The sequence below is a fragment of the Nansenia antarctica genome (genome assembly GCF_963989245.1).
Source record: "Nansenia antarctica genome assembly, chromosome: 20".
NCBI classification, from domain to species: Eukaryota; Metazoa; Chordata; class Actinopteri; order Argentiniformes; family Microstomatidae; genus Nansenia; species Nansenia antarctica.
Window position 1 is genome coordinate 10193792 of NC_137693.1, and position 23404 is coordinate 10217195.

The 23404-nt window shown below is 47.3% G+C and overlaps 1 protein-coding gene across 3 annotated transcripts; it reads right to left on the bottom strand.

The window, feature by feature from the left end:
• Positions 1-6154: 6154 nt before the first annotated feature.
• macroh2a1 (macroH2A.1 histone) lies at positions 6155-22517 on the bottom strand. Of its 3 annotated transcripts, none has more exons than XM_080549633.1 (9): positions 22427-22517; positions 20606-20809; positions 19797-19903; positions 19470-19670; positions 18583-18693; positions 13985-14075; positions 12565-12654; positions 9571-9745; positions 6155-7348 (listed from the first exon to the last, which is right to left on the bottom strand). In XM_080549633.1, exons 2-9 carry the CDS (start codon positions 20775-20777, stop codon positions 7183-7185), a joined length of 1113 nt encoding a protein of 370 aa, XP_080405759.1. In that variant the 5' UTR covers positions 20778-20809; positions 22427-22517; the 3' UTR covers positions 6155-7182. The 3 variants fall into 3 exon arrangements, with proteins under 3 accessions (XP_080405759.1, XP_080405760.1, XP_080405758.1); XM_080549634.1 differs by lacking the exon at positions 13985-14075 and adding an exon at positions 14728-14827; XM_080549632.1 differs by having other exon boundaries at positions 18583-18696.
• Positions 22518-23404: the final 887 nt, after the last annotated feature.

The window sequence follows — 23404 nt, forward strand, 5'->3', positions numbered from 1 at the left end:
GACAGGTAGGTAGGTAGGAGGACAGGTAGGCAGACAGGCAGGCAGACAGGTACGTAGGTAGGTACGTAGGTAGACAGGTAGGTAGGCAGACAGGTAGGTCAGCAGTCAGCCACCAACCACCGCCATGGCAGGCAGGTAGACAGGTGGGTAGACAGGTAGGTAGACAGGGGGGTAGGTAGGTGGATAGACAGGTAGACAGGTGGGTAGGTAGGTAGGTAGGTAGATAGACAGGTAGACAAGTGGGTAGGTAGGTAGGTAGATAGACAGGTACACAGGTGGGTAGGTAGGTAGGTAGGTAGATAGACAGGTAGACAGGTAGGTAGGTAGGTAGGTAGGTGGATAGACAGGTAGACAGGTGGGTAGGTAGGTGGATAGACAGGTAGACAGGTGGGTAGGTAGGTAGGTGGATAGACAGGTAGACAGGTGGGTAGGTAGGTAGGTAGGTAGATAGACAGGTAGACAAGTGGGTGGGTAGGTAGGTGGATAGACAGGTACACAGGTGGGTAGGTAGGTGGATAGACAGGTAGACAGGTGGGTAGGTAGGTGGATAGACAGGTAGACAGGTGGGTAGGTAGGTAGGTAGACAGGCAGACAGGTAGACAGGTAGGTAGGTAGGTAGATAGACAGGTAGACAGGCGGGTAGGTAGGTAGGTAGGTAGGTAGGTAGGTAGGTAGATAGACAGGTAGACAAGTGGGTGGGTAGGTAGGTGGATAGACAGGTAGACAGGTGGGTAGGTAGGTGGATAGACAGGTACACAGGTAGGTAGGTAGACAGGCAGACAGACAGGCACGCAGATACACTCATCACATGGTAGAAATCGGAGGACGGGCTCATTGTAATGCGCGGGATGGAACGAGGGACGGTATCAGAAGTCGTTCCGGGTCGTTCCAACTTTAAAACCGTCCCTCATTCCATCCCATGCCATCACAACCTCCCCCCCATCCTCAGATTCTCAAACCTCCACCAGCCTCCCCCCTGCCCCCTCCCTGACTAATTGGGGATGAGTGTCTCTCTCTCCTCCAGGGTCGGAGGAGACTTGTTGTTCTGCCGTAGTACAGCTGGGTCAACACCGGGACGGAGATCAGCAGTCTAAGCACATATCGCAGGGCTGTTATTGGCCGCGGCCGTAAGGCCTGGTGGCTCTGGGAGAGACTGACGTCACGCCCCCGAGACGGGGATCAGAGAGCCCACATATTCCCATATTCCGACCGGTGTCTCTCTCGGAATCTCGGAATCCCTAGGGATCCGTGTGTTCTATCGTTGAGCCCTTATGACACGGTGATAACCCCCACCCTCACCCCCCCCCCCCCCCACCCGACCCCTATTCACCCAACCCCCCCCCCCCCCCCCCAAGCCCCCGCCATCCACCCACACCAAAGCCCTGCCAAAGGGCCAACAATTACCCTGGTAGTCCTCTGTCCTGTCCCCTCCTGACATGCGCTGATTGACAGCTGGACTGACACCTCATTACGACCACTACTGGGTTTTTATCTTCATCTGGCTCAGTTGTGTGGGACTGGGGGGGGGGCGGCGGGGGCAGGGGGAGTTCGGGGGGGTACGGAGGGGGGGCGGGGAGGGAGGAAGCGGAGAAGGAGAGTTAGATTTAAGCTCCCCAGATGAAAAAAATAAATCAGTATGCCCCTCCATTGCAGCTGAGGCCTAGCCTGGATTGCATTTAATTTATTCTTGTAAGCCGTGGAATCAGGCCATCAAAAGGAACAAAACTCTCAGGTTTCCTGTGCTAACTGGTCCGCAGTGTGGTGTGGCTAGGGAGGGGAGGGGAGGGGAGGGAGGGAGGGGGGAGGGGGGGGAGGGCAGGGAGTGGCCTTAACCCTTTGGTAGTGTGGCAAGAGAGGGCTGTGTCAGCGACGACACCCTCCCTGTACGCCCTGATTCACACACTGACACACAGAGACCGCAGACAAGCCCAGAGACAGACCCGCAGACAGGCCTGCAGACAGACAGGCCTGCAGACAGACAGGCCCACAGACAGACAGGCCCACAGACAGACAGGCCCGCAGACAGACAGGCCCACAGACAGACAGGCCCGCAAACAAGCCCAGAGACAGACAGACAGACAGACAGGCCTGCAGACAGACAGGCCCGCAGACAGACAGGCCCACAGACAGACAGGCCCACAAACAGACAGGCCCGCAAACAAGCCCAGAGACAGACAGACAGACAGGCCCACAGACAGGCCCACAGACAGACAGGCCTACAGACAGACAGGCCTACAGACAGACACGCCCACAGACAGACCCGCAGACACGGGCGCCATGAGAGAAGGGACAGTTGCGAAAAGACGTGCCACTCCCCCCCTCCCTCCCTCTTCCTGGCTGCTTTCGAGTAACTTGAAATGACCCTTCTTTGCCCTATCGTAATGTCTGTCTGTGTGCAGGGGAGCTGGCACTGGGTTCCTAGCTAATATAATATAACATCTGCCATTTAGCTGGTGCTTTTATCCACAGCAACGCACATTGCAGTGAGTGCATACATACATCTTTCAGTATGTATGGTCCCAGCGGGAATCAAACCCACAACCTAAGCGTTGTAAGCACAACGAGGCACAGAGGGCCACAAGTTGTAACCACACGCTGTTGAGGTCCGCTAGCTTGTCCATAGCACGAGTACTCACTCTTCATTAGATACGTTATACGATTAGACACGGTAGAGGCAAGTGAAAGAGTGTCCTGAATGAAAACAGGGGCAGCCATGTTGGTTGGGACTTCGACTGTCACTGCTCTTGCCTCCACCCGCATGACGAGCAGTAGTAGTCCTACTGGATACTTTGATGTGGATCTGGAGAGGCGAGAATAGCTGGTTCCTTCTTCGACAGTGCCATTTGGCACAAAGCATGACGTGAGAAGATTGAACTACAATTTTGTTTTGAAGCCTCAAGTCTTCACATGACACAGACCACATATTGTAACACTGGCCAAGAGGCACACAGCCTCCACCACGTGAACATCCACAGATATCCGTCCAAGAGAAATGACTGACGCTTCCATTGACGTTTTTGGCATTTAGCAGACGCCTTTATCCAAAGTGACTTACAAAAAAAAATACATTTGTCTGAGTAAGTGAATCATCTATCCGTCAGTCATCACAAGAAAAAAATGATAATCTATGCTAGGACCAGGGGCCATTGGCAGTCATAATGCTAAAAGAAGGAATTACTTTTTTTAATGTTTTTATTTTTATTCATTTATTTACAGTGGAGAAACTGTCCTGGGGGGGTAGTGGGGATGAAGAGGTCTTTAGACGCTTAGGCAGGCAGGCAGGCAGACAGGTACGTAGGTAGGTACGTACGTAGGTAGACAGGTAGGCAGGCGGACAGGTATGTAGGTAGGTACGTAGATAGACAGGTAGGCAGGTAGGCAGGCAGACAGGTACGTAGGTAGACAGGTAGGCAGGCGGACAGGTATGTAGGTAGGTACGTAGATAGACAGGTAGGCAGGTAGGCAGGCAGACAGGTACGTAGGTAGACAGGTAGGCAGGCGGACAGGTAGTCAGAACAACACACTCAACACAGACACCTCTGTAGTGGAGTAAATAAATGGAGTCACCAGCTGGTGGGTTTACAGTACTGAGACAGGCTGGCGTAGGCCTACAGTAGGCCTGTACTGTATGTACGTATACTAGAGAGGCTCAGAGTAAACCTACATATACCAGACTAGGCCTATGTAGAGTCAAGGTGTAGGCCTATGTAGGGTCCCAGACTACGCCTATGTAGGGCCCCAGACTAGGCCTATGTAGGGCCCCAGACTAGGCCTATGTAGGGTGTCAGACTAGGCCTATGTATACCACTGTAGTTGTATGTAGGGTCCCAGTGTAGGCCTATATAGAGTCAAGGTGTAGGCCTATGTAGGGTCCCAGACTAGGCCTGTGTAGGGTCCCAGTGTAGGCCTATATAGAGTCAAGGTGTAGGCCTATGTAGGGTCCCAGACTAGGCCTATGTAGGGTCCCAGACTAGGCCTATGTAGGGTCCCAGACTAGGCCTATGTAGGGTGTCAGACTAGGCCTATGTAGGATCTCAGAGTAGGCTTATGTAGGGTCCCAGACTAGGCTTATGTAGGGTCCCAGTGTAGGCCTATGTAGGGTCCCAGTGTAGGCCTATGTAGGGTCCCAGTGTAGGCCTATGTAGGGTCCCAGTGTAGGCCTATGTAGGGTCCCAGTGTAGGCCTATGTAGGGTCCCAGTGTAGGCCTATGTAGGGTCCCAGACTAGGCCTATGTAGGGTCAAGGTGTCGGCCAATGTAGGGTCCCAGTGTAGGCCTATGTAGGGTCCCAGACTAGGCCTATGTAGGGTCCCAGTGTAGGCCAATGTAGGGTCCCAGTGTAGGCCTATGTAGGGTCCCAGTGTAGGCCTATGTAGGGTCCCAGACTAGGCCTTTGTAGGGTCTGAGTAGGCCTATGTAGGGTCCCAGACTAGGCCTATGTAGGGTGTCAGACTAGGCCTTTGTAGGGTCTGAGTAGGCCTATGTAGGGTCCAAGTGTAGGCCTATGTAGGGTCCCAGACTAGGCCTATGTAGGGTCCCAGACTAGGCCTTTGTAGGGTCTGAGTAGGCCTATGTAGGGTCCAAGTGTAGGCCTATGTAGGGTCCCAGACTAGGCCTATGTAGGGTCCCAGACTAGGCCTATGTAGGGTCCCAGACTAGGCCTATGTAGGGTGTCAGACTAGGCCTATGTAGGGTCCCAGACTAGGCCTATGTAGGGTCCCAGACTAGGCCTATGTATACCACTGTAGTTGTATGTAGGGTCCCAGTGTAGGCCTATATAGAGTCAAGGTGTAGGCCTATGTAGGGTCCCAGACTAGGCCTATGTAGGGTCCCAGACTAAGCCTATGTAGGGTCCCAGACTAGGCCTATGTAGGGTCCCAGTGTAGGCCTATATAGGGTCCCAGTGTAGGCCTATGTAGGGTCCCAGTGTAGGCCTATGTAGGGTCCCAGACTAGGTCTATGTAGGGTCCCAGACTAGGCCTTTGTAGGGTCTGAGTAGGCCTATGTAGGGTCCCAGACTAGGCCTATGTAGGGTCCCACTGTAGGCCTATGTAGGGTCCCAGTGTAGGCATATGTAGGGTCCCAGTGTAGGCCTATATATAGTCATGGTGTAGGCCTATGTAGGGTCCCAGACTAGGCCTATGTAGGGTCCCAGTGTAGGCCTATGTAGGGTCCCAGACTAGGCTTATGTCAGCACCATAATGAAGGACATATTACATTCCTCCTGTGAACAACTCTGGACTGGCTGGCAGATCTCTGATGACCAGCTCCTTACCCTCCGCCTTGATCTCCGCCAGTGTTTGTTTTACTTTATTTTGTTTTTTCTCTCCGTAATTTTTTCGTGCAAAGAATAAAATTTCATCTTGCAGCGGCTCTGGGAACGCGGCCCTTTTCACAGGGCGGACTGGCTAGGCCCGCTTCTTACAGATGCTTTGAATTTACAGAGCTTGGAGCGAATGAGGGGCGGGGGGGGCAGGAGGGAGCAGGGAAGGGAGAGGGGGGTATGAGAGGGTGGAGGGGAGGCTGGGGGGGGGGACCTGCCTGTATTTCCTGTGGATTAGCCTTCAGATGGGAGCCCTTCGAGGAGGTCCGTGGTCCCGGCCTCCCTCTCAGGCTGCGGCGCTGGGAAAGTGACCCCGGTCTGACTCCTGGTCCTCAGAGCACCCTGCCAACACAGCCCCAGGCTGAGGAGAGGCCTGGGGTCGGGTCGCACCGCTACACCACAAACACACCGCCTTGTGTGTACCACGTTACCCAAGACTCAAAGGGTTATCCCTCTTGGTACACACCTATGTATGTATTCACCCACAGCACAAAACACACAACTAAACCTATTACCTTCCACACACACACACAGATATTATATACCATCAATATCAATGACACACACATAACACTGTTATTATATATAGGTCATCAATGACACATCTTATACACACCTAGTATGTATTCACCCACAGCACAACACCCAAAACTAAAGCTATTACGTCACACACACACACACACACACACACACACACACACACACACACACACACACACACACACACACACACACACACAATCCCAATGGAATAGCAAGGGACATACCATTTTTTTCAAAGCATTTTATTATCGGATTGGATACTTCTATATAATCAATTTCAGCAATATTTAGAAAGCATTCTGTCTTCAAGACATGACATTAGAAAGGTACAGTATTGAAAATCCCAAACACAATGTTGCTTTTTTGAGCCGTTGGATAATGTGTGTCCATTCAGATGCACACATTCTCACATGGCTGTCTGTCCATTTTAGACATCTAAATTAAAGGAGTTATTCCAGCACATAAAATGGCCCTGTTAGAGATTTATTCCTGACTATAGAGCGCCATCTAGTGGTCATTGAGGAGTTGTTACCAACAACCATCAGAGAACGATTCTTCAAACAAAATGTATGCCATAGCCGTTTAATTATAACTTAATAAAAACACAAACAAATTTTCTTTTTCGAAATTCTTTTTTTTTTCCAGTTGGCAAAGAGAAAATTAGAATAAAAACGTTCTTAAAAGGAAAAACCCTATCCAATATTACGCTCTAATATTTCACCGACACTCCATCTATATGACATTGATAATAAACATTTATGAACATAGAAGGTGCAGCCTCTTCAAAGAGAGGCAAATAGATGGGTGCAACACACAACGCACAAACACAAAATTAAATGATGCCTTCTTTCACCTGATATATAATCTCTCTATTATCTTATTATTCTTTTTTTTACAGATAGAGACAGACAACTGTTCTGTCCTCGCTACGTAAAGAACCAGGGGAGGCTGGTTCCAGCCTCCCTGCAAAACACACAGTGATGCAAACACTCGGAGTGCAACTACCTTTCAGATCAAAGAGCGTAGGTATCCCCGACGTACCTCCACCCACCTGATGAAGCCCTCAGGGAAGCAGTGCATCGAAATAAACCTCATCAGTGCCGACAACAATCTCAAGGATAATATCTCAATAAAATAAAATATAATAACATATATGCAAAAAAAACGATTTCCCCTGCTCAAAAAATGGTTTTGTTTTTTTGTTTTTTTAAAACAAAAAAAATCACTAGTAAACTTCTTTCTTTTTTCCCCTCAGAAAATCCAGAAGGGGTGGGGGGGTGGGGGGATGGGGGGAGGGTTGAGGAAGAGACAGGAAGTTTAGCTTGTTTCAAGCTTGGCCATTTCCTGTACGAAGATCCCTATGCTCTCGCTGTCGAACAGCACGAAGTAAACGGTCTTGATGGAGGAGGACATGGTGGACACGAAGTAGCTGGAGATGGCCTTCAGGATCAGCTGGGCGGCCGTCTGCTTAGGGAACCCGTTCCTGAGAATCACAATCAGAATGACTTTATTCGCCAAGTAAGGTTTTCACGTACAAGGAATTTGCTGTCGTAGATTGGTGCAAACAGGCAACATAAGAATAATAAGAAGAAGAATTAAAAAAACAAGTAGTGCAAAAACCGCCAAGGAGCATAGATATAAAATCAAGTAAGATATAAATATGAATGAAAAATTCATTCTGGGGAAGGAGAATCGGATATTAGGACGGCAGCAATACCTTCTGGAATATTAAAAAAAAACATACAATCATCACATTCCAATAATGCATTTTATTTGTTTCAAATGTTCTGTATGAATCTATTGAATGTGATCGCATTGAAATCCAGTAGAACGCTCTCCTCGACATCCAGTACAAGAACGATGGAAATCAGGGGAGGCTGGCGGAGGTAGAAACAATCGGAGGACCGGCTTGTTGAAATGCAACGGAGTGGAATCAAACGCGATATGCGAAATGTTTTAAATATGACTGAACCTCAGTGTGTTTTCATTGACGCCCTGTAGAAGGCAGCTTGCTGCCGAAACGTTGGTTAAATAATTCATTGGCATCGGAGCTGGAGTCTGCGGCTCTCTTTCTATCTACCGCCAGCCTGGCCAATTTGCCACAACATGGAGTGCATTTTAATGCTTTTTATTATTTTTACATCAAACACGTCTATAGCTTGTTGCTATGGGAGGTCAAGATGATTCACCCATAGGTCGTATGGGAGGTCATGATGATTCACCCCCCCCCCCTCATCAGTACCAAACTTGGGTACGTGTCAGCGTAATCGATTTGCATAACATGCGTTGGCGCGTTGCAAGATGGCTGCGCCCGATCTAAGCATGGATTCACGATCATCTAAACTAAAGTGTGGGTTTTAGACCCAACAGTGTGGTGCTCTCTAAGCTCTGCAAATTGGAAATGGCTTATCACAGCAGTCCAACTGCTCTGCATGAACACTTGGGTGTTTTGTGACGACGGCAGCAAGACAGCACCGTAAATCCTGTTGACTTTTCGACCCCGCCCAGCAAGCATGAGGATTATCAACACGCCGAACGTGACCTAGCAGTCACTTAAAATGTAGCTTTTCTAGATGTTTCTTCATCGCCGCCATGTTACAAGTCATTTCTGCACTGCTGCTAACCAAACGTTACACCATGCGTCATCTAACCGTGTCATTCAAACTCTGTTTACTTTAACGGCCAGGCCATGTACGAGTTTGAATTTGAAGTCCAGTATTTTTTAAATCTTTATTATTTGATTAATAATAACCCTCATCCTGAAAAAGATGATAAGTGGCATATTTTAAAATGAGTCTAATTTCAACATCACTGCTGTGTTATGATATTATTATTCATATTATTATTATTAATAATAATAATAGTAGTAATAAAATGTTAAATTAGACTCATTTTAAAATATGCCACTATTATCATCTGTTTCAGGATGAGGCAAAGCAGTGTGTCCACAAAAGGAATCCATGCAGACCCCAGATGGCTGCAGTTTATTCCTTTTACCTCAATTGAACAAGCTCTTGCTTTAATTTTGGAGCGATTTTATGTTGGACTGTAAAACGGAGATTGGCAGTTAAGACCGGGCTATTTTCTGTTGCAGAATAATGCCCTGCAGTGCATACTTTGTTTTTTGTTACACTTGTTTGTTTTTAAGAGAAGATGATTGATTGGTTTATTTTGGGTAAAGTAATTGTTAGATTAACTGACCGATCGGTAAAATAATTGTTAGATTAAATTGATAAAAAAACAACCGTTAGGTGCAGCCCGACACAACTTCATTCTAAACTTTGATGTCATTATCATTGCATTATCTCATAATAATCACTTGAGATAACACATCGAATCATTCTCTTCTTAACCTACATGCCCTATATTATTAACACATTTCCGACCTAAGCTGGACCCAAACTAAACTAAACATTAGAAATATGATGATCAGATGCTAATTTGATGGGTAGCACCTTGAAGTTGTGTGGTTATGCTCAGATCATAGTTCAGAATAACACACATCCTACACATGATAAGGAGATAAGGTAACCAGTAATTAAATTAAAGCAGAATTTGGGTGCCGTCCATCTAAAGGTCAAAGGTGAGGAGGTGGGGGTATGGTACCATCTTAAAGGGGAGGAGGTGGGGGTATGGTACCATGTTAAAGGGGAGGAGGTGGGGGTATGGTACCATGTTAAAGGGGAGGAGGTGGGGGTATGGTACCTTCCACTGCCGATGGAGGGGAAGGCGACAGACTTGAGCTTCTCCTTGTCGGCCAGGGCCAGGCAGTTCTTCACCGTCTTGTCCAGCAGCTCCTCACACTTGTCTGAGCCCCAGCCTGGACTGTTACAGTGGATCACAAACTTAGCTGGGAGGCCGAACCCTGAGGTCACGACGGCTGAGGGGGGGGGGGTGAGAGAGAGATCGGCGGGGGGAAAGGGTGACGGAGAGAGAGGGGGGGTCAGGAGGGAGAGAGAAAGTGGAAGAGAGGGAAAGAAAGAGACAGAAGAGGAAAAAGGAGAGAGAGAAAGAGAGAGAGTGAGATAGATTAACGGTTTCATCAATGAAAGTCTTTCAACATTTTTTTATCACATCTGAGAGTATACAAGCTCTGGGACTGTCTCGGTTACTAGGATTGGTGGGCGGGGGGAGACACACTTTATTCAAGTTTATAGAAGAAAAAGGAGAGCCGAAAAATGGTCCAACAGCTTAATGCTGTTGAGACGAGGGAATTAGACGGGAGGGTTTTTGAGAAATCACTTCTCCAGAGGGACTGAGCTCTTAGATCCCACATGAAAGGTGGGCTGGCTGGGTGAGAGGAGGAGGGAGGAGGGCCAGGGCCTGGAGCTAATCGGCAGAGAGAGAGAGAGAGAGGCTGTGTTGGTCTGCGGAGCACGTAGGTTTGTCTTACATCAGGCGGCCCAGCCACACTGTAACCCTGCCAAAGCCCCTGACGGCGGCCCACACTGTGAAGTGAGAAACCCTCCAGTCTGACTTCATTAGCCCCGTGTGTGTGTGGTTGTGTGTGTGTGTGTGTGTGTGTGTGTGTGACCGTGTGTGTGTGTGGGGGGGAATTTGCAAGTGTGTGTGTGTGTGTGTGGGGGGGGGGGATGTGCAAGTGTGCGTATGTGTGTGTGTGTGTGTGTGTGTGTGAGCATGTGTGTGTGTGTGTGTGTGTGTGTGTGTCTGTCTGTACGTGGTGAGAAACCCTCTAGTCAGGTTTCATTATCCCTCAGCCAGCGTGTGAGTGGCCTGGACTGGCTTAAGACTGCAGAGTGGACGACAGCTGATCACCAGATGGGACCTGAGAGAGGAGAGGGGGGGAAGGAGAGGGGGGGGGGACACTGAGAAGGAGAGGGGGACAGTGGGGACTTCAACACGAGAGCAGCCGCCAAACGTGCGTCCTTAGTGGGGACCAAAGTGACTTAAGGATGATTGGCTTGTCCCATCAGTCCCATTGGGTCCGATGTTTCAGGATAAAGGAGAGAGGAGAATGGAGGGATAGATTCTAAACCCTCTGGGATGTGATAATCATAAATAAGTATAGGCCTACTCGCTGTTAAATAAAGAAAACACAAACTGTTTAGTTTTGTTCCTCTTTCTCTAGCACTGTGACAGCTGATGGCACTTGTTCTTATCGAAGGTTATAATAATAATAATAATAATACATTCGACTTATATAGCGCTTTTCTAGACACTCAAAGACGCTTTACAAACTGAAAAGATCGAGTAGTAACATAAAAAGAAACAAAAAAATTAAAATATATAAAAGAAAGTATAGGGGTCTAATACATTTTTGGATTACTAAATCTAAGTGTCTTTGTAGGACAATCTACTCTGGTTACTGCAATTACACCTAGATTTCGGGCAGAGAAGCGGAGAACAAGCAACGCCAGCGTCCTCTTTCGACCGGCATTTTTTGAAAAGTGGTCATATCATGTCTCTATCATATCTATACATCATGTCTATCATATCTCTGCATCATATCATATTATACTTTTTTGATTACTAAATCTAAGTGTCTTTGTAGGACAATCTACTCTGTATACTTCAATTACACCTAGATTTCGGGCGGAGAAGCGGCGAACAAAGATTATTGTTATACTTTATTATTGTTATTGTTATACTTACAATGACTAATGTATAGTTCATTCACTTACTTCAGACAGAGTTATGTATTTATTATAAGTCGCTTTGGATTAAAAAAAAAGTGTCTGCTCAATGACAATGATGGAAATAAATGTCTATCATACAGAACGCCTCACAAGGGTGAGAAAGGAATTTTAGAACCGATGCCAGTTGCACTAACTCTCACGAACGTGTACAATTGACCAATATTCATACAGCGTCTAATTAGTTAGCGTTAGCGATGTTGTTCCTGATAGCGTTCAGCTGATTCTGCCCAGGACTGTCCTCAGACACTCATCTCAGGTGCAAGTTTACATGACGACTTGCGTTCGCTCGTTGCTGGATGTCCCGCCTCCTTTTCTGAAGATGTAAAAACAGCCTGTCGGACTGAAAGGTTGGTATCTTTCCACTGAAATGTGAAGTAGCAAGAAAGCCAGTAGTGTAGCCTGTAGCTCAAGTTCCTTTTCCTGTCTTTTTCTAAGTTTAGTTATTCACTCTGGAAAACCTGGAGCAAGCCAAGGTGTGTGAACTTTTCTCCAACGATAGAGATGTACAGTAACACACACACACACACACACACACACACACACACACACACACACACACAGTACATCAGACTGCGCTCCCATGAGGAGGAGAGGAGAGTGGTTTCTCACTTAAAGGCAGACGTCTGGTGAATCCCTCCTTTCTGAGCTCTACAGGATTGGCGTTTAGTCACCTGTTCATCTACTTATGTGTTTGTGTGTGTGTGTGTGTGTGTGTGTGTGTGTGAGAGGAAGAGATCCAGCAAAGAGGCCCCAGTGAAAGCTGCGTGTGTGTTGATGAAGTGTGTCCCACCGCAGTCATGAGCAGAGCACTGATCCTCTATGACATCATCCTGCGTGTTGGACAGGCGCTGAGTGACCAAGCCCTGTCCCAGCTGTGTGTGTGGCTGTGTGTGTGTGTGTGTGTGTGTGTGTGTGTGTGTGTGTGCGTGTGCGTGCATGTGCGTGTGCCATCCGCCATCCATGTCCCCCTTCCCAGTCCTATTCCAATTCCCTATTATATTTTATTCTACTCTACTTCAATCTATTCCATGCTGTGCAGTACCTCCAGCCACCTCCAGGGGGCCGTTCTTCTTCCTCAGCTCCAGGATCGCATCCACGAGCTCCTTCCCTCCCTTCTTCTCCAGAGCATTTCCTGCAGGAGGGGGACACAGGCTGGGGTTGTTAGTGGCCTCCCGTCGCCATGGTTACAGACAGACAGACAGACAGACGAGGAGGGATGGACGGGTACACAGACAGACAGACAGACAGACAGACAGACGAGGAGGGATGGACGGGTACACAGACAGACAGACAGACTGCTGACATGCTGGGTCTACACTGGGCAGAAAGGGCATAGATACAGTAGCCATGGATACCAGGGGAGGCTGGTGGAGGTAGAAAACGGAGGACGGGCATCTCCAGCAGCCTCCCCTGATAGATCCTGTTGTCGTATCCTCTATGGGCCAGCGTTGTTCACTCATCTCCCCTCAGGCCCCTCTGAGACGACACCATGCTTCCCACGTAGCTGAGGAGGCTGGAGGAGGTAGAAATCGGAGGATGGGCTCATTCTTATGCATGGAATGAGGAAATATATCAACCACATGTTCGATACCATTCCTCATTCCGTTCCATGCATTACAAAGATCCCGGCCTCCGATTCCTACCTCCGCCAGCCTCCCCTGGCATGTACTGTACTACATACCGTACAAGCAACCAGGGATCAGTTTCCGAAAAAAGCTACGACAGACTTAAGAAGATAGGCTACCATAGTCTACAGCAGACTTACGAAGATCTCAAGTGTTAATGAAGCTTTCTGGGAACTGACCCTAGAATAGTTATTACTACTGAAGTATTTTTCACTTAATAGCTCACTTAAATTCACTTATTTTTTTTTTTACTTGACCAAAATGGTGGGAGATGATGACTTTAAGGTTTATAACGGCCCCTGTCTATGTAGTTCCGGTTGACGGGAAGTAAACGCAGCCAGGCAGGAACTCCGAGAGGAGGGGAAAAATGAGCCAGATGAATCAACATTCCAGCCAACAAACAAACACCCAACAGATTCAAACAATGCAAGACAGGCAGGCAGATGTGAGGAGGCCTATTAAAACATAATTGAGGCCTTTTGGATATCAACAAAACAAAGCGCTGGTGCATGTTCTTCCAGCCATAACAGACAACAGAACAGCGACACTATTTATAGTATCAGAGCCTACAGTATCAACAAGCGCAAATATGGAAGTCTGTTAATTGTTAGCAGTCAGCTTGTTATATCTAGTAATTAGCGGTTCAATGAGTTTTTCCTTTCGTAAGGCATTAACATCCTTAATATAGCTTTTATTGCCCTTGGCAAAGATACTAGCTGTTGTCTGTAACCGTGGAGAACAATCATCCAATAGGAGGAAGAAGAGGCATTATGGGAAGGGACTGACGGGTGCTGGCAAGCAACAGGGTTTCCATGGTGATGATGAGGGTTCCATTACCTACTTCACCACCAGTGTAGAGGGTGGAGTTGGTCGGGTGTACAACAGCATCGCTGTCGACGGTGGAAATGTCGGCTTGCACAACTTGCAACTACAAACGACAACGACAACAACAACAGGCAAACAACATGGGGTAAAAACACAGTGAGTGGGAGGAGGGAGATCATAAGGATGGGAATACAATGAAGAAAGTAAAAAGGGGAATGAAAAGATGAAACGAAAGAGGGGTGGGGGGGGAGAAAGAGACAAAGAGGTGTGTGAGAGAGAGAGAGCTCCTTCTTTACTTGTGATGGTAAAAAAGGAGGCGACTGGGAATACAGAGACTGTCTGACCGCTCAGTTAAGAGACAGACAGACAGACAGACGCCCAATACTAACAACTACAACAGGCAGAGGAGGGGGACACACATCCGTTCTGTGGAGATTTGAGAAATCCTTGAACGTCATCTTGAGTATTTCTAATCATTCTGATGACAAAACCATTCTTAAGAAGGGAATCTGCATTTGTAGATTCACGACAATCAGACTTGTATTCGTACTCCATTGTGTGTTCTGTAGCATAGCTACGATTGCGTCCGTTATAATCAAAATACATTTGTTTCTGTAATTAAAACCCATTTAAAAAGGGAGACTTCAACCAAAAAAGTACCTTGAGATTCGTTATTTTAGCCCAGGGTTTCAGTTTCAAATTTCAGCTTCTTCAAGGATTTTTCAAACCGCCAAGAGCCTTCTACGGGAGCTCACCTAGGTCATCTTTTAGGTCAATGTCAGCATTGGTGGGGTTGATTATGCCCTCCACGTCAAAGCCAGCCAGGTTACTGACCTCACTGTGAATGAGGTTGAGCTGCATGCCGCGGGGGGGAGGGAGGGAGGGAGGGGAGGAGGGGGGGGAAGCAAAGCCATTAGAAGATAGCTTCACACACCAAACCACCCACACCACACCACACCTTAACAATCGGACAACTGAGCAGCTACATTTCCACTGCGGTGTGCTTTTGCCGTGGTCGCGATTCACCGTTTCATTCGGTGCAAGACTTGAGGGCTTAACCAGGAGGTGCTGTGCGTGATATAGGAGGTGCTGTGCATGATATAGGAGATTCTGTACATGATATAGGAGGTGCTGTACATGATGTGTGTTGTTTTGAACTGGCCAGGACTCAGTTCCACACACGTGGCAGGGCTAAGGATGGGGTCAGTCCAGGGGACGAGGAAGAGCCTAGTGTGGGTTGTGTCAGACCAGGGGAGGTGGGAGGTGCTTGTGTGTGATGTGTCAGACCAGGGGAGGTGGGAGGGGCTTGTGTGTGATGTGTCAAACCAGGGGAGGTGGGAGGGGCTTGTGTGTGATGTGTCAGACCAGGGGAGGTGGGAGGGGCTTGTGTGTGATGTGTCAGACCAGGGGAGGTGGGAGGGGCTTGTGTGTGATGTGTCAGACCAGGGGAGGTGGGAGGGGCTTGTGTGTGATGTGTCAGACCAGGGGAGGTGGGAGGGGCTTGTGTGTGATGTGTGTAAGAGCACCGCACCAACGAGGGGCACTTCCTCTGAAGACAGGCAGCAGAAACAGCAGAAAAGCGGAACACTGGCTCGTCCACACAGGGTAGTAGTGGAAAGGTAGCTGTCAGGTCCGGGTTGTATTAAAGAGTGCAGGGTTTTAGAAACCCTCCCAGAAAAGAAGAAGATGCTACGATTGGTCACCCAAATCCCCCCCCCCCCCTCTTCACTTGAGGAAACACTGTTCAGATTTGAGAATATTCAGAGTGATGTTAGTTCATTGGCTCTATACTGTAGCATCCCAAGAGAGGAACAGAAGTACAGTTCAGGAAGAATAATAGAAGAAGAAAGAATGTTGGTAGAAATCGGAGGACGGGCTCACTGTGATTGATTGATTGAAAACTTTATTAGAAGATTTGCAGAAGTAGGTACATGAAAGTACATATTACATACAAGGTATGTAATGCATGGAACGTGTGTTTGATACCTTCCACGTTCCGTGAGCCCGTCCTCTCATTTCTACCTCCACCAGCCTCCCCTGATGTACAGTACAGTAGAGCTCAGAGGAGAAGATAGCAAACAACAGAATAGGAATCCTACAATAACTATCAAACTACTGGATATGACATTAATATATGTAACAGCTTCTGGTGAAAGGGGTAACAAGCCGGCAGCCGATTTAATGTTCAGACTTTGTTGAAAATCAACGACACACTCGCTAGTCAACTGACGCAGCTTGTTTTGGGAGCCTGCTAACAATGTAAAGTAATGTTATAGTTAATTAGGTAGTAGTGGGGATTACTCACCGAATCCATTGCAATGTTTTGGCTTGACTAGCGAATGTGTCATTGACTTTCAACAACGGTTGACATGTATTTACATTTTTCTGAATAAAAGTCAAAATGATTGGTTGCCGACCTGTTCCCGGGTCTCACCAGCTGCTGTCACATATGACAGAGTGAGGTACATTAGGTTATTCGGGAAGAAAAATAAATAACACCAGCAACACACGCTTGTCTCAGTGATTTACAGTAGGGATAATGAGAGCAAACAATAACTACGAAATTAATACATAATACTGGTTGATATGTACAATGAACTCTCGCTGTCAGGGAGAGGTAAACGAGGCTATTGATGTCGCTTTGAATAATTAATCTCCATTGATTTCATTTCATGAGTCGCAGCAATCTGTGATTAGCGAGCTACTTCGTCTTGTGCTGACGCCGTGCCCCATATTGACTTGGATAAAGACTGGAACACATCCAACATACTGTTGCAAAAATAATGGTAGGCTCAATTACATTGATTTAGCTTTGGCGTCTGTTCCGTATAATCTAAGTAAAACAAAAACATATAAAAGGAGGGTCGTAAACATTTTATAGAAAATAGGCCATATGTCAAACCCAGTATGTTTCAGTTGGTGCTTTCAAACTTTCCCCCGCAACAACGGGGCGCTTCATGGCAAATAGAGCAACGTAAACACAGGGTTTGCATTAATTTCGAAAAGTCACCACAAACCCCATACACATCCATAAATAATTCATCACACCATTTTGTTTTAACAGCAGACAGCTACAGCCACATCCCCTCCAGGGCCTGTATCCCACAGAGCGTCTCAGAGAGATCTGAGAGTGCTGATCCCGGATCAGATCCGCCCCCCCGTCCCCTGTCCATATAATGTTATTCACTACAATCTAACTGATCCTAGGTCAGCACACGTTTGTGACCTCTGATCCAGATGGGCTGGTTGGTGCATGTGAAGCAGCAAGCCAGCCTGTTGGTTCAGTGTGAGCGTTGTGTGTGTGTAAGGCCAGAGTATGCAGTGACATCAGCGCGGAGACTCACAAAGGAGACAAAGCGTCGGGTTGTTTTCATAGCAGGGGGAGAAGTCATGGAAGGGGAACCCTTGTTAGGTACACACACAGCGGAGGCCGGCGGAAGTAGAAACAGCGGAGGACGGGCTCCTCGGAACGCACGGGACGGAACGAGGAACGGTATCGAACACGCTGTCGTGGGTACCATTCCTTATTTGGTTCCGTGCATTACAATGAGCCCGTCCTCCGATTTCTACCTCCACCAGCCTCCCCCCCTGCCATGTCCCTGTACAAGCAACCAGGGCCCAGTCCCCCTAAAGCTACAATAGACACAGGAAGATAACAGATAAGACTTCCATAGCTGGTGCTTGTTGCTAGTAGGGTTGCCAACGTTCTCACTACCAAATACGGGACAAAAGATGGCGTGCCACTGCACAGGGCGGGGGATTTGCAGGAATTGTCGCATTTATGCTATACGTACGCATGAGGGGGCCTGTGATTGGATGGGCCTAGGCTAGCCATGTATTCATGGGTGTTGCTAGGGCAACAGGCTACATATATGGCTAGGCTAACCTGGTATTCATGGCTGTCGCTCGTCCAACTGGTTAAGTAACTATACTGGTACAGTAGGACTGCCCTTCCACATACAGTACCTCCCTGAGAATACAGGAAACTCACTCTGATTGGCTACCAGGTGGGTTGGGAACATATCTTGGGTAAAGGTCGGTCTATAGCTCTAAACTGGGTTGTAGGTTTTTCTGCTTTAGTGAATATCTATGAATAGGTAAGAAGAGGTATGTAGTAAGAATCATGAAAGACAAATGTATTTGTTGTAAGTCGCTTTGGATAAAGGCGTCTGCTAAATGCCAAAAATGTCACCCAAACCCATTACTAAGTGTAATCAATCAGAACATAATATTAATCTGTAATCTGTAATCAGATGTCAGTGAAGTCACCCTGAATACACGTGAAAGAGAGAAAACCCTGCATCCCAATGCTACACCCTTTCCCCTGAATTAGCCTATAAAAAGGCAAAGGCCCTATGCCATAGGGATTGGCGTAACAGCATGTGTTTACACCAATCTTATGCTTTTAAATCTGTGTTGGGGAGTTGAAGGGAAGGGTACATTTCAGGGACACGGATGGAGAATTGGAACGCAGATAAAGCCTTTGCTTATGCCAGTGATGCTAGGAGCAGCTGCTAGGAGAAGCTGTGTGGCAGTAGCAGTAGCAGTAGCATTAGCATTAGCATTAGCAGTGGGAAGGTGTTGGAGGAGGGAGGGGGGGGCTGCTGTACCTTCTGCCCCAGGAAGAGGACCTTGGTGGAGAGGACGGTGAAGCCGTCTGCGGGGGTTCCTTCTGTGGTGCTGTCTGCAGACGCCGCTTTGCTCACCTCCCCGGCCTGCTTCTGCTTTGGGTCAGGGAGAAGAAGAAACACCACACACACTGAATCCCCTGAGAGAAACACACACACTGAACCCCCTGAGAGACACACACACACTGAACCCCCTGAGAGACTCCACACACACACTGAACCCACCTGAGAGACACCACACACACTGAACCCCCTGAGACACACACACACTGAACCCCCTGAGACACCACACACACTGAACCCCCTGAGACACCACACACACTGAACCCCCTGAGACACCACACACACTGAACCCCCTGAGAGACTCCACACACACTGAACCCCCTGAGAGACTCCACACACACTGAACCCCTGAGAGACACCACACACACTGAACCCCTGAGAGACACTGAACCCCCTGAGAGACACTGAACCCCCTGAGAGACTCCACACACACTGAATCCCCTGAGAGACACCAGGCAGCATCTCCAGGGCCCAGACGATCAGGGCTCAGAATGATCCAGATTCTGTTTTTTTAGCCATCAAGGATCAGATCGAGCTGGCTGAGTTCCCCAGTACGACTCAAAATCAGCCAGATAGATCTGATCCTGGATCATTCTGATCCAGATTACACGTTTTGAACTTCTGAGCCTGGATAACACTGTCCAGAAAATGATTCTTAATTTCCAAAGCAAATCTAACTAGATAATATTTTAAATTATAAAAATGAATAAGCACCTCCACCTACAGTACATAGCCTGTACTACAGAGGTTTTTCCTGACCATGTGCTTATTCCTGAAACACTCCTGGCCCTCAGACGACGGCGTACCTTAGCCTTTGCTGCGGCCTTAGCCTTCCTGCTGAGCTTCTTCCCTCCCGATTTCTTCACAGTGGCGGTCTTGGTTTTCTTGACGGGGGGAAGGGTGATGACAGCTTCCAACTTGCCCTTTGACCCCCTCTTCTTGGCCAGCAGCTCAGGGTGGATGTTGGGTAAGACACCGCCCGCGGCGATGGTCACACCCTTCAGCAGCTGCAGAAAATAGACGACAATTTAGATGCCAGTCAAATCTATCTCTGCTGGAAAAGACAGTGTGAACGTGCAGTATCCGAGCCAACACTGTACGGTGGCCTGGTAGGCCCAGTCCCGCCAGCTCACCTGGTTGAGCTCCTCGTCGTTGGCGATGGCCAGGAGGATGTGTCGGGGCGTGACGCGACCCTTCTTGTTGTCCCTGGCGGCGTTTCCCGCCAACTCCAGGATCTCAGCTGAGAGAGAGAGAGAGAGAGAGAGAGAGACCAATAGATCATGAGGCATCACGCTTCTTTTCAGGACAGTGAAAGAGGGATTTGTTCCATTACATGACATTTTTGGCACTTAGCAGTAGGGGTGTAACGGTACACCAAACAAATGCAACGTTCTTTTACCCACTGCACTTTTTTGTGTTGATGTAATCTCAGCCAGTACGCATGCGCGCACACGCTATTTTTCAAATGTATTTACAGTAGAGAAACTGTACTGGGGGGTAGAGGGGATGAAGAGGTCTTAGGCGGGACAGTCAAGATGTAGCCTGACTTGTAGGTTTGTAGATAGGAGCAGGAGGGGCAATGGGAACAAATGTCTACAAGTGACCTACTGTATAAAAGGATAAACCAATATGCACACATGGTCAGGGTGAAGGGGTTAGGGGTTGATTTGGGACTCAGGGATTCTCTGTTGCTTGCTTGCGCCAACGTAACTACTCTAAACAGGCTTCTCTCACTCTCTCTACGTAACTACTCTAAACAGGCTTCTCTCTCTCTTTCTCCCTCCTTCAATGTAACTACACTAAACAGGCTTCTCTCTCTCTCTCTCTCTCTCTCTCTCCCTCCTTCAATGTAACTACACTAAACAGGCTTCTCTCTCTCTCTCTCTCCCTCCTTCAATGTAACTACACTAAACAGGCTTCTCTCTCTCTCTCTCTCTCTCACCAGTAAGGTACTCCAGCACTGCAGCCATGTAGACGGGGGCTCCCACTCCGATCCTGTACTTGGGCAGGCCCTTCTTGATGTAGCGCAGCATCCTGCCCACGGGGAAGATCACGCCGGCCTTGGTGGACCGCGACGTTTTGGTCGCCTTCTTCTTTCCTCCTCGGCTGGACATGATTGCTGCCGGAGCGCTACCAGTGTGAGGCCCTACAGTACGTAGAGAGGAGAGGGGTCCAAACAGAGCTAGGGTCAGATTCAAAGGCCTACATTAGACATTTCAACATTTGTTGAAAGCCGCTTTTGAGAAATAAAAGGCGTTTGCTAGATGGTAAAAATGTAATAGCCTAATCATAATCATAATCATCATAATAACCTTTATTTGTATAGCACTTTTCCTGCAAATGCCGTGTTTACATTGTTTAATGTAAATGTACACATTGATCACACTACAGGGCCAACCCAAACCGCACTGTGTCTGGATCATTTAGTTCATGTCTTTCACAGCACGAGAGAGAGAGATAGAGAGGGAGAGGGAGGGAGAGGGAGGGAGAGGGAGAGAGAGGGAGAGAGAGAAGAGAGAGAGAGAGAGAGAGAGAGAGAGAGAGAGAGAGAGAGAGAGAGAGAGAGAGAGAGAGAGAGAGAGTCGGTTGGGTTCGGCTCTGCGGTGTGATCAGCTTAACGTCCAGAGGAAGATGGGCTAATTGAGGTGTGCTTTATTAAGGCTTGGGTTTTTCCACTCGAGCTTGAAATGTTTTTTGAGAGAAATTGAGAAGAAAACAGTGGATTTCTATCACATCGTGTATAATGCATGTGTCATTTCAGAGCCAACAGATAGACCTACGATTTGTATTGATAAGAGGACACTGTTTGCATGTCTAAATGCATCATGGACATCAGGTACTTTCTCTCAGCTCAAAAACGAAATCTTCCGAGAAGATTTGTTTTTCTGTATATATATATATATATTCCCTATAGGTTGTTTTGGTTTGTTTAAAATTAAAATAAGCCAACCTGGATAATAACAAGGCTCTATTCAGTACCAGGTAAATCAAATGTCGCTAATTGTCTTTGCCATAATCAGCACAGGCCCACTTAGCGCTTTGTTAAGATCACTAGGCCTTAGAAGCGAACTGATTACACTAATACCCCCAAATGATCGCGAAGTGAATTTGAACAGTATTACAAATGCTACACGAATACAAACTTTGACATGTCATCGGGGCTCTGGAAATCATATTTTTAGACACATGACATGCCAATGTAAAGAGAAGGGTCCAGCTGCAGCCTATGTAAATGTATACTTAAGTTAATACTCCAACTGACGCATGCATGAATAGGCTATATTTTAAATTGTGATAACATCTGTCAGCAGCATGTCAACGCATTCCGATGCAATGTGATTAAAGCACGTTTTTGGGGTCACCCACAACAACTGTCAACCGAACGATTTCCGCGTGTAAACAGTCCATAGGCTATGATCACGTGCGCAGGTATCGTAGCATAATATGCTTACAATATCATAACATATCAGTCCATCGATTTCCAAAAACTGTAACACACGCAAAAACCCAAGGACATTCTCTAGATCGCCTCTGCGCGTTTTCTTTTCGGGATAAAAAACATAACGTCATTATATTTCCAGCAACCATGATGATCTGTGCTATAATAAATCGCCTACATCTCTCGGCCTGCTGGGAAGAAAACGACACAATGCCAACGTCCAAAATGAAGGTAGGGGAAATGGAGACATCTCGGATGTACCCCGGCTCAACGACGGATTATTAATCTATGTGTATAACATGCCTTAGAGAGAGAATGACTTACAGAATAGGGCACAGCAATATGTCTCTGTCTCCTGTCAACTCTCTCCGTGGAACAAGCCTAGGGTCCAGGCTCAACTCCCACAATCCACAGCGAAGTTAATAATGAACTGAGAGAGCGCTGTTTCCATGCGATCCAGTTGGGGAATATAATATATATAATAATGGACCGGTAGACTTTAGCCTCCTGCTCTCTCCGCTCCCACTCGCATCTGAGCGCATGACCAAGAGGCCTCTATGTCAAACAAACCTATTTGCCTATTTACAAATGAATGGCGCGTCATTTCGTGACGTTAGAATTATAAGGTTCTATCTCCATTTTTGTCAAAATTGAGTTTTTTACATAATCTGATCCATTAGGTGTTTATTAATGCCTGTGGTGTTATTTTTAAAATGTTGAAATTTTTGAGTTAGTAATTAATAAAATACAAAGGTTCCATCTCACAGAACATAATGGAATGTAAAAACTTTGACGCTCAATATCTCTGAACTGCCCTAAACGGAGATAGAACCTTCTCATTCTAAACGGAGATAGAACCTTCTCATTCTAAGCTCACGATTTGCATAACATGCCCTCAATGACCATTTCATGAATTACCAGTAGCCCATATTATGATACACACTCACTGAACACTTTATTAGAAACACTATAGGACTACTAATACTGGGTACTGGTCCTACCTTTGCCTACCTTTGCTCTCAAAACAGCCTCAATTCTTTGTGGCATTGATTCCAGAAGATTCTGGTCCATGATGACATGATTGCATCTTGAAGCAATTCCTGCAGGGTTTTTTCGGTTGCACTTTCGAGCTGTGAATCTCCTGTTCTACCACATCCCAAAGGTGTTCTGTTGGATTCAGATCCGGCGACTGGGCAGGCCACTGGAGAACACTGAACCTGTTTGAGATTACTTTTGCTTTGTGGCACGGTGCATTATCATGCTGGAAGTAGCCATTAGATGATTGATTGGTATTAACGGGCC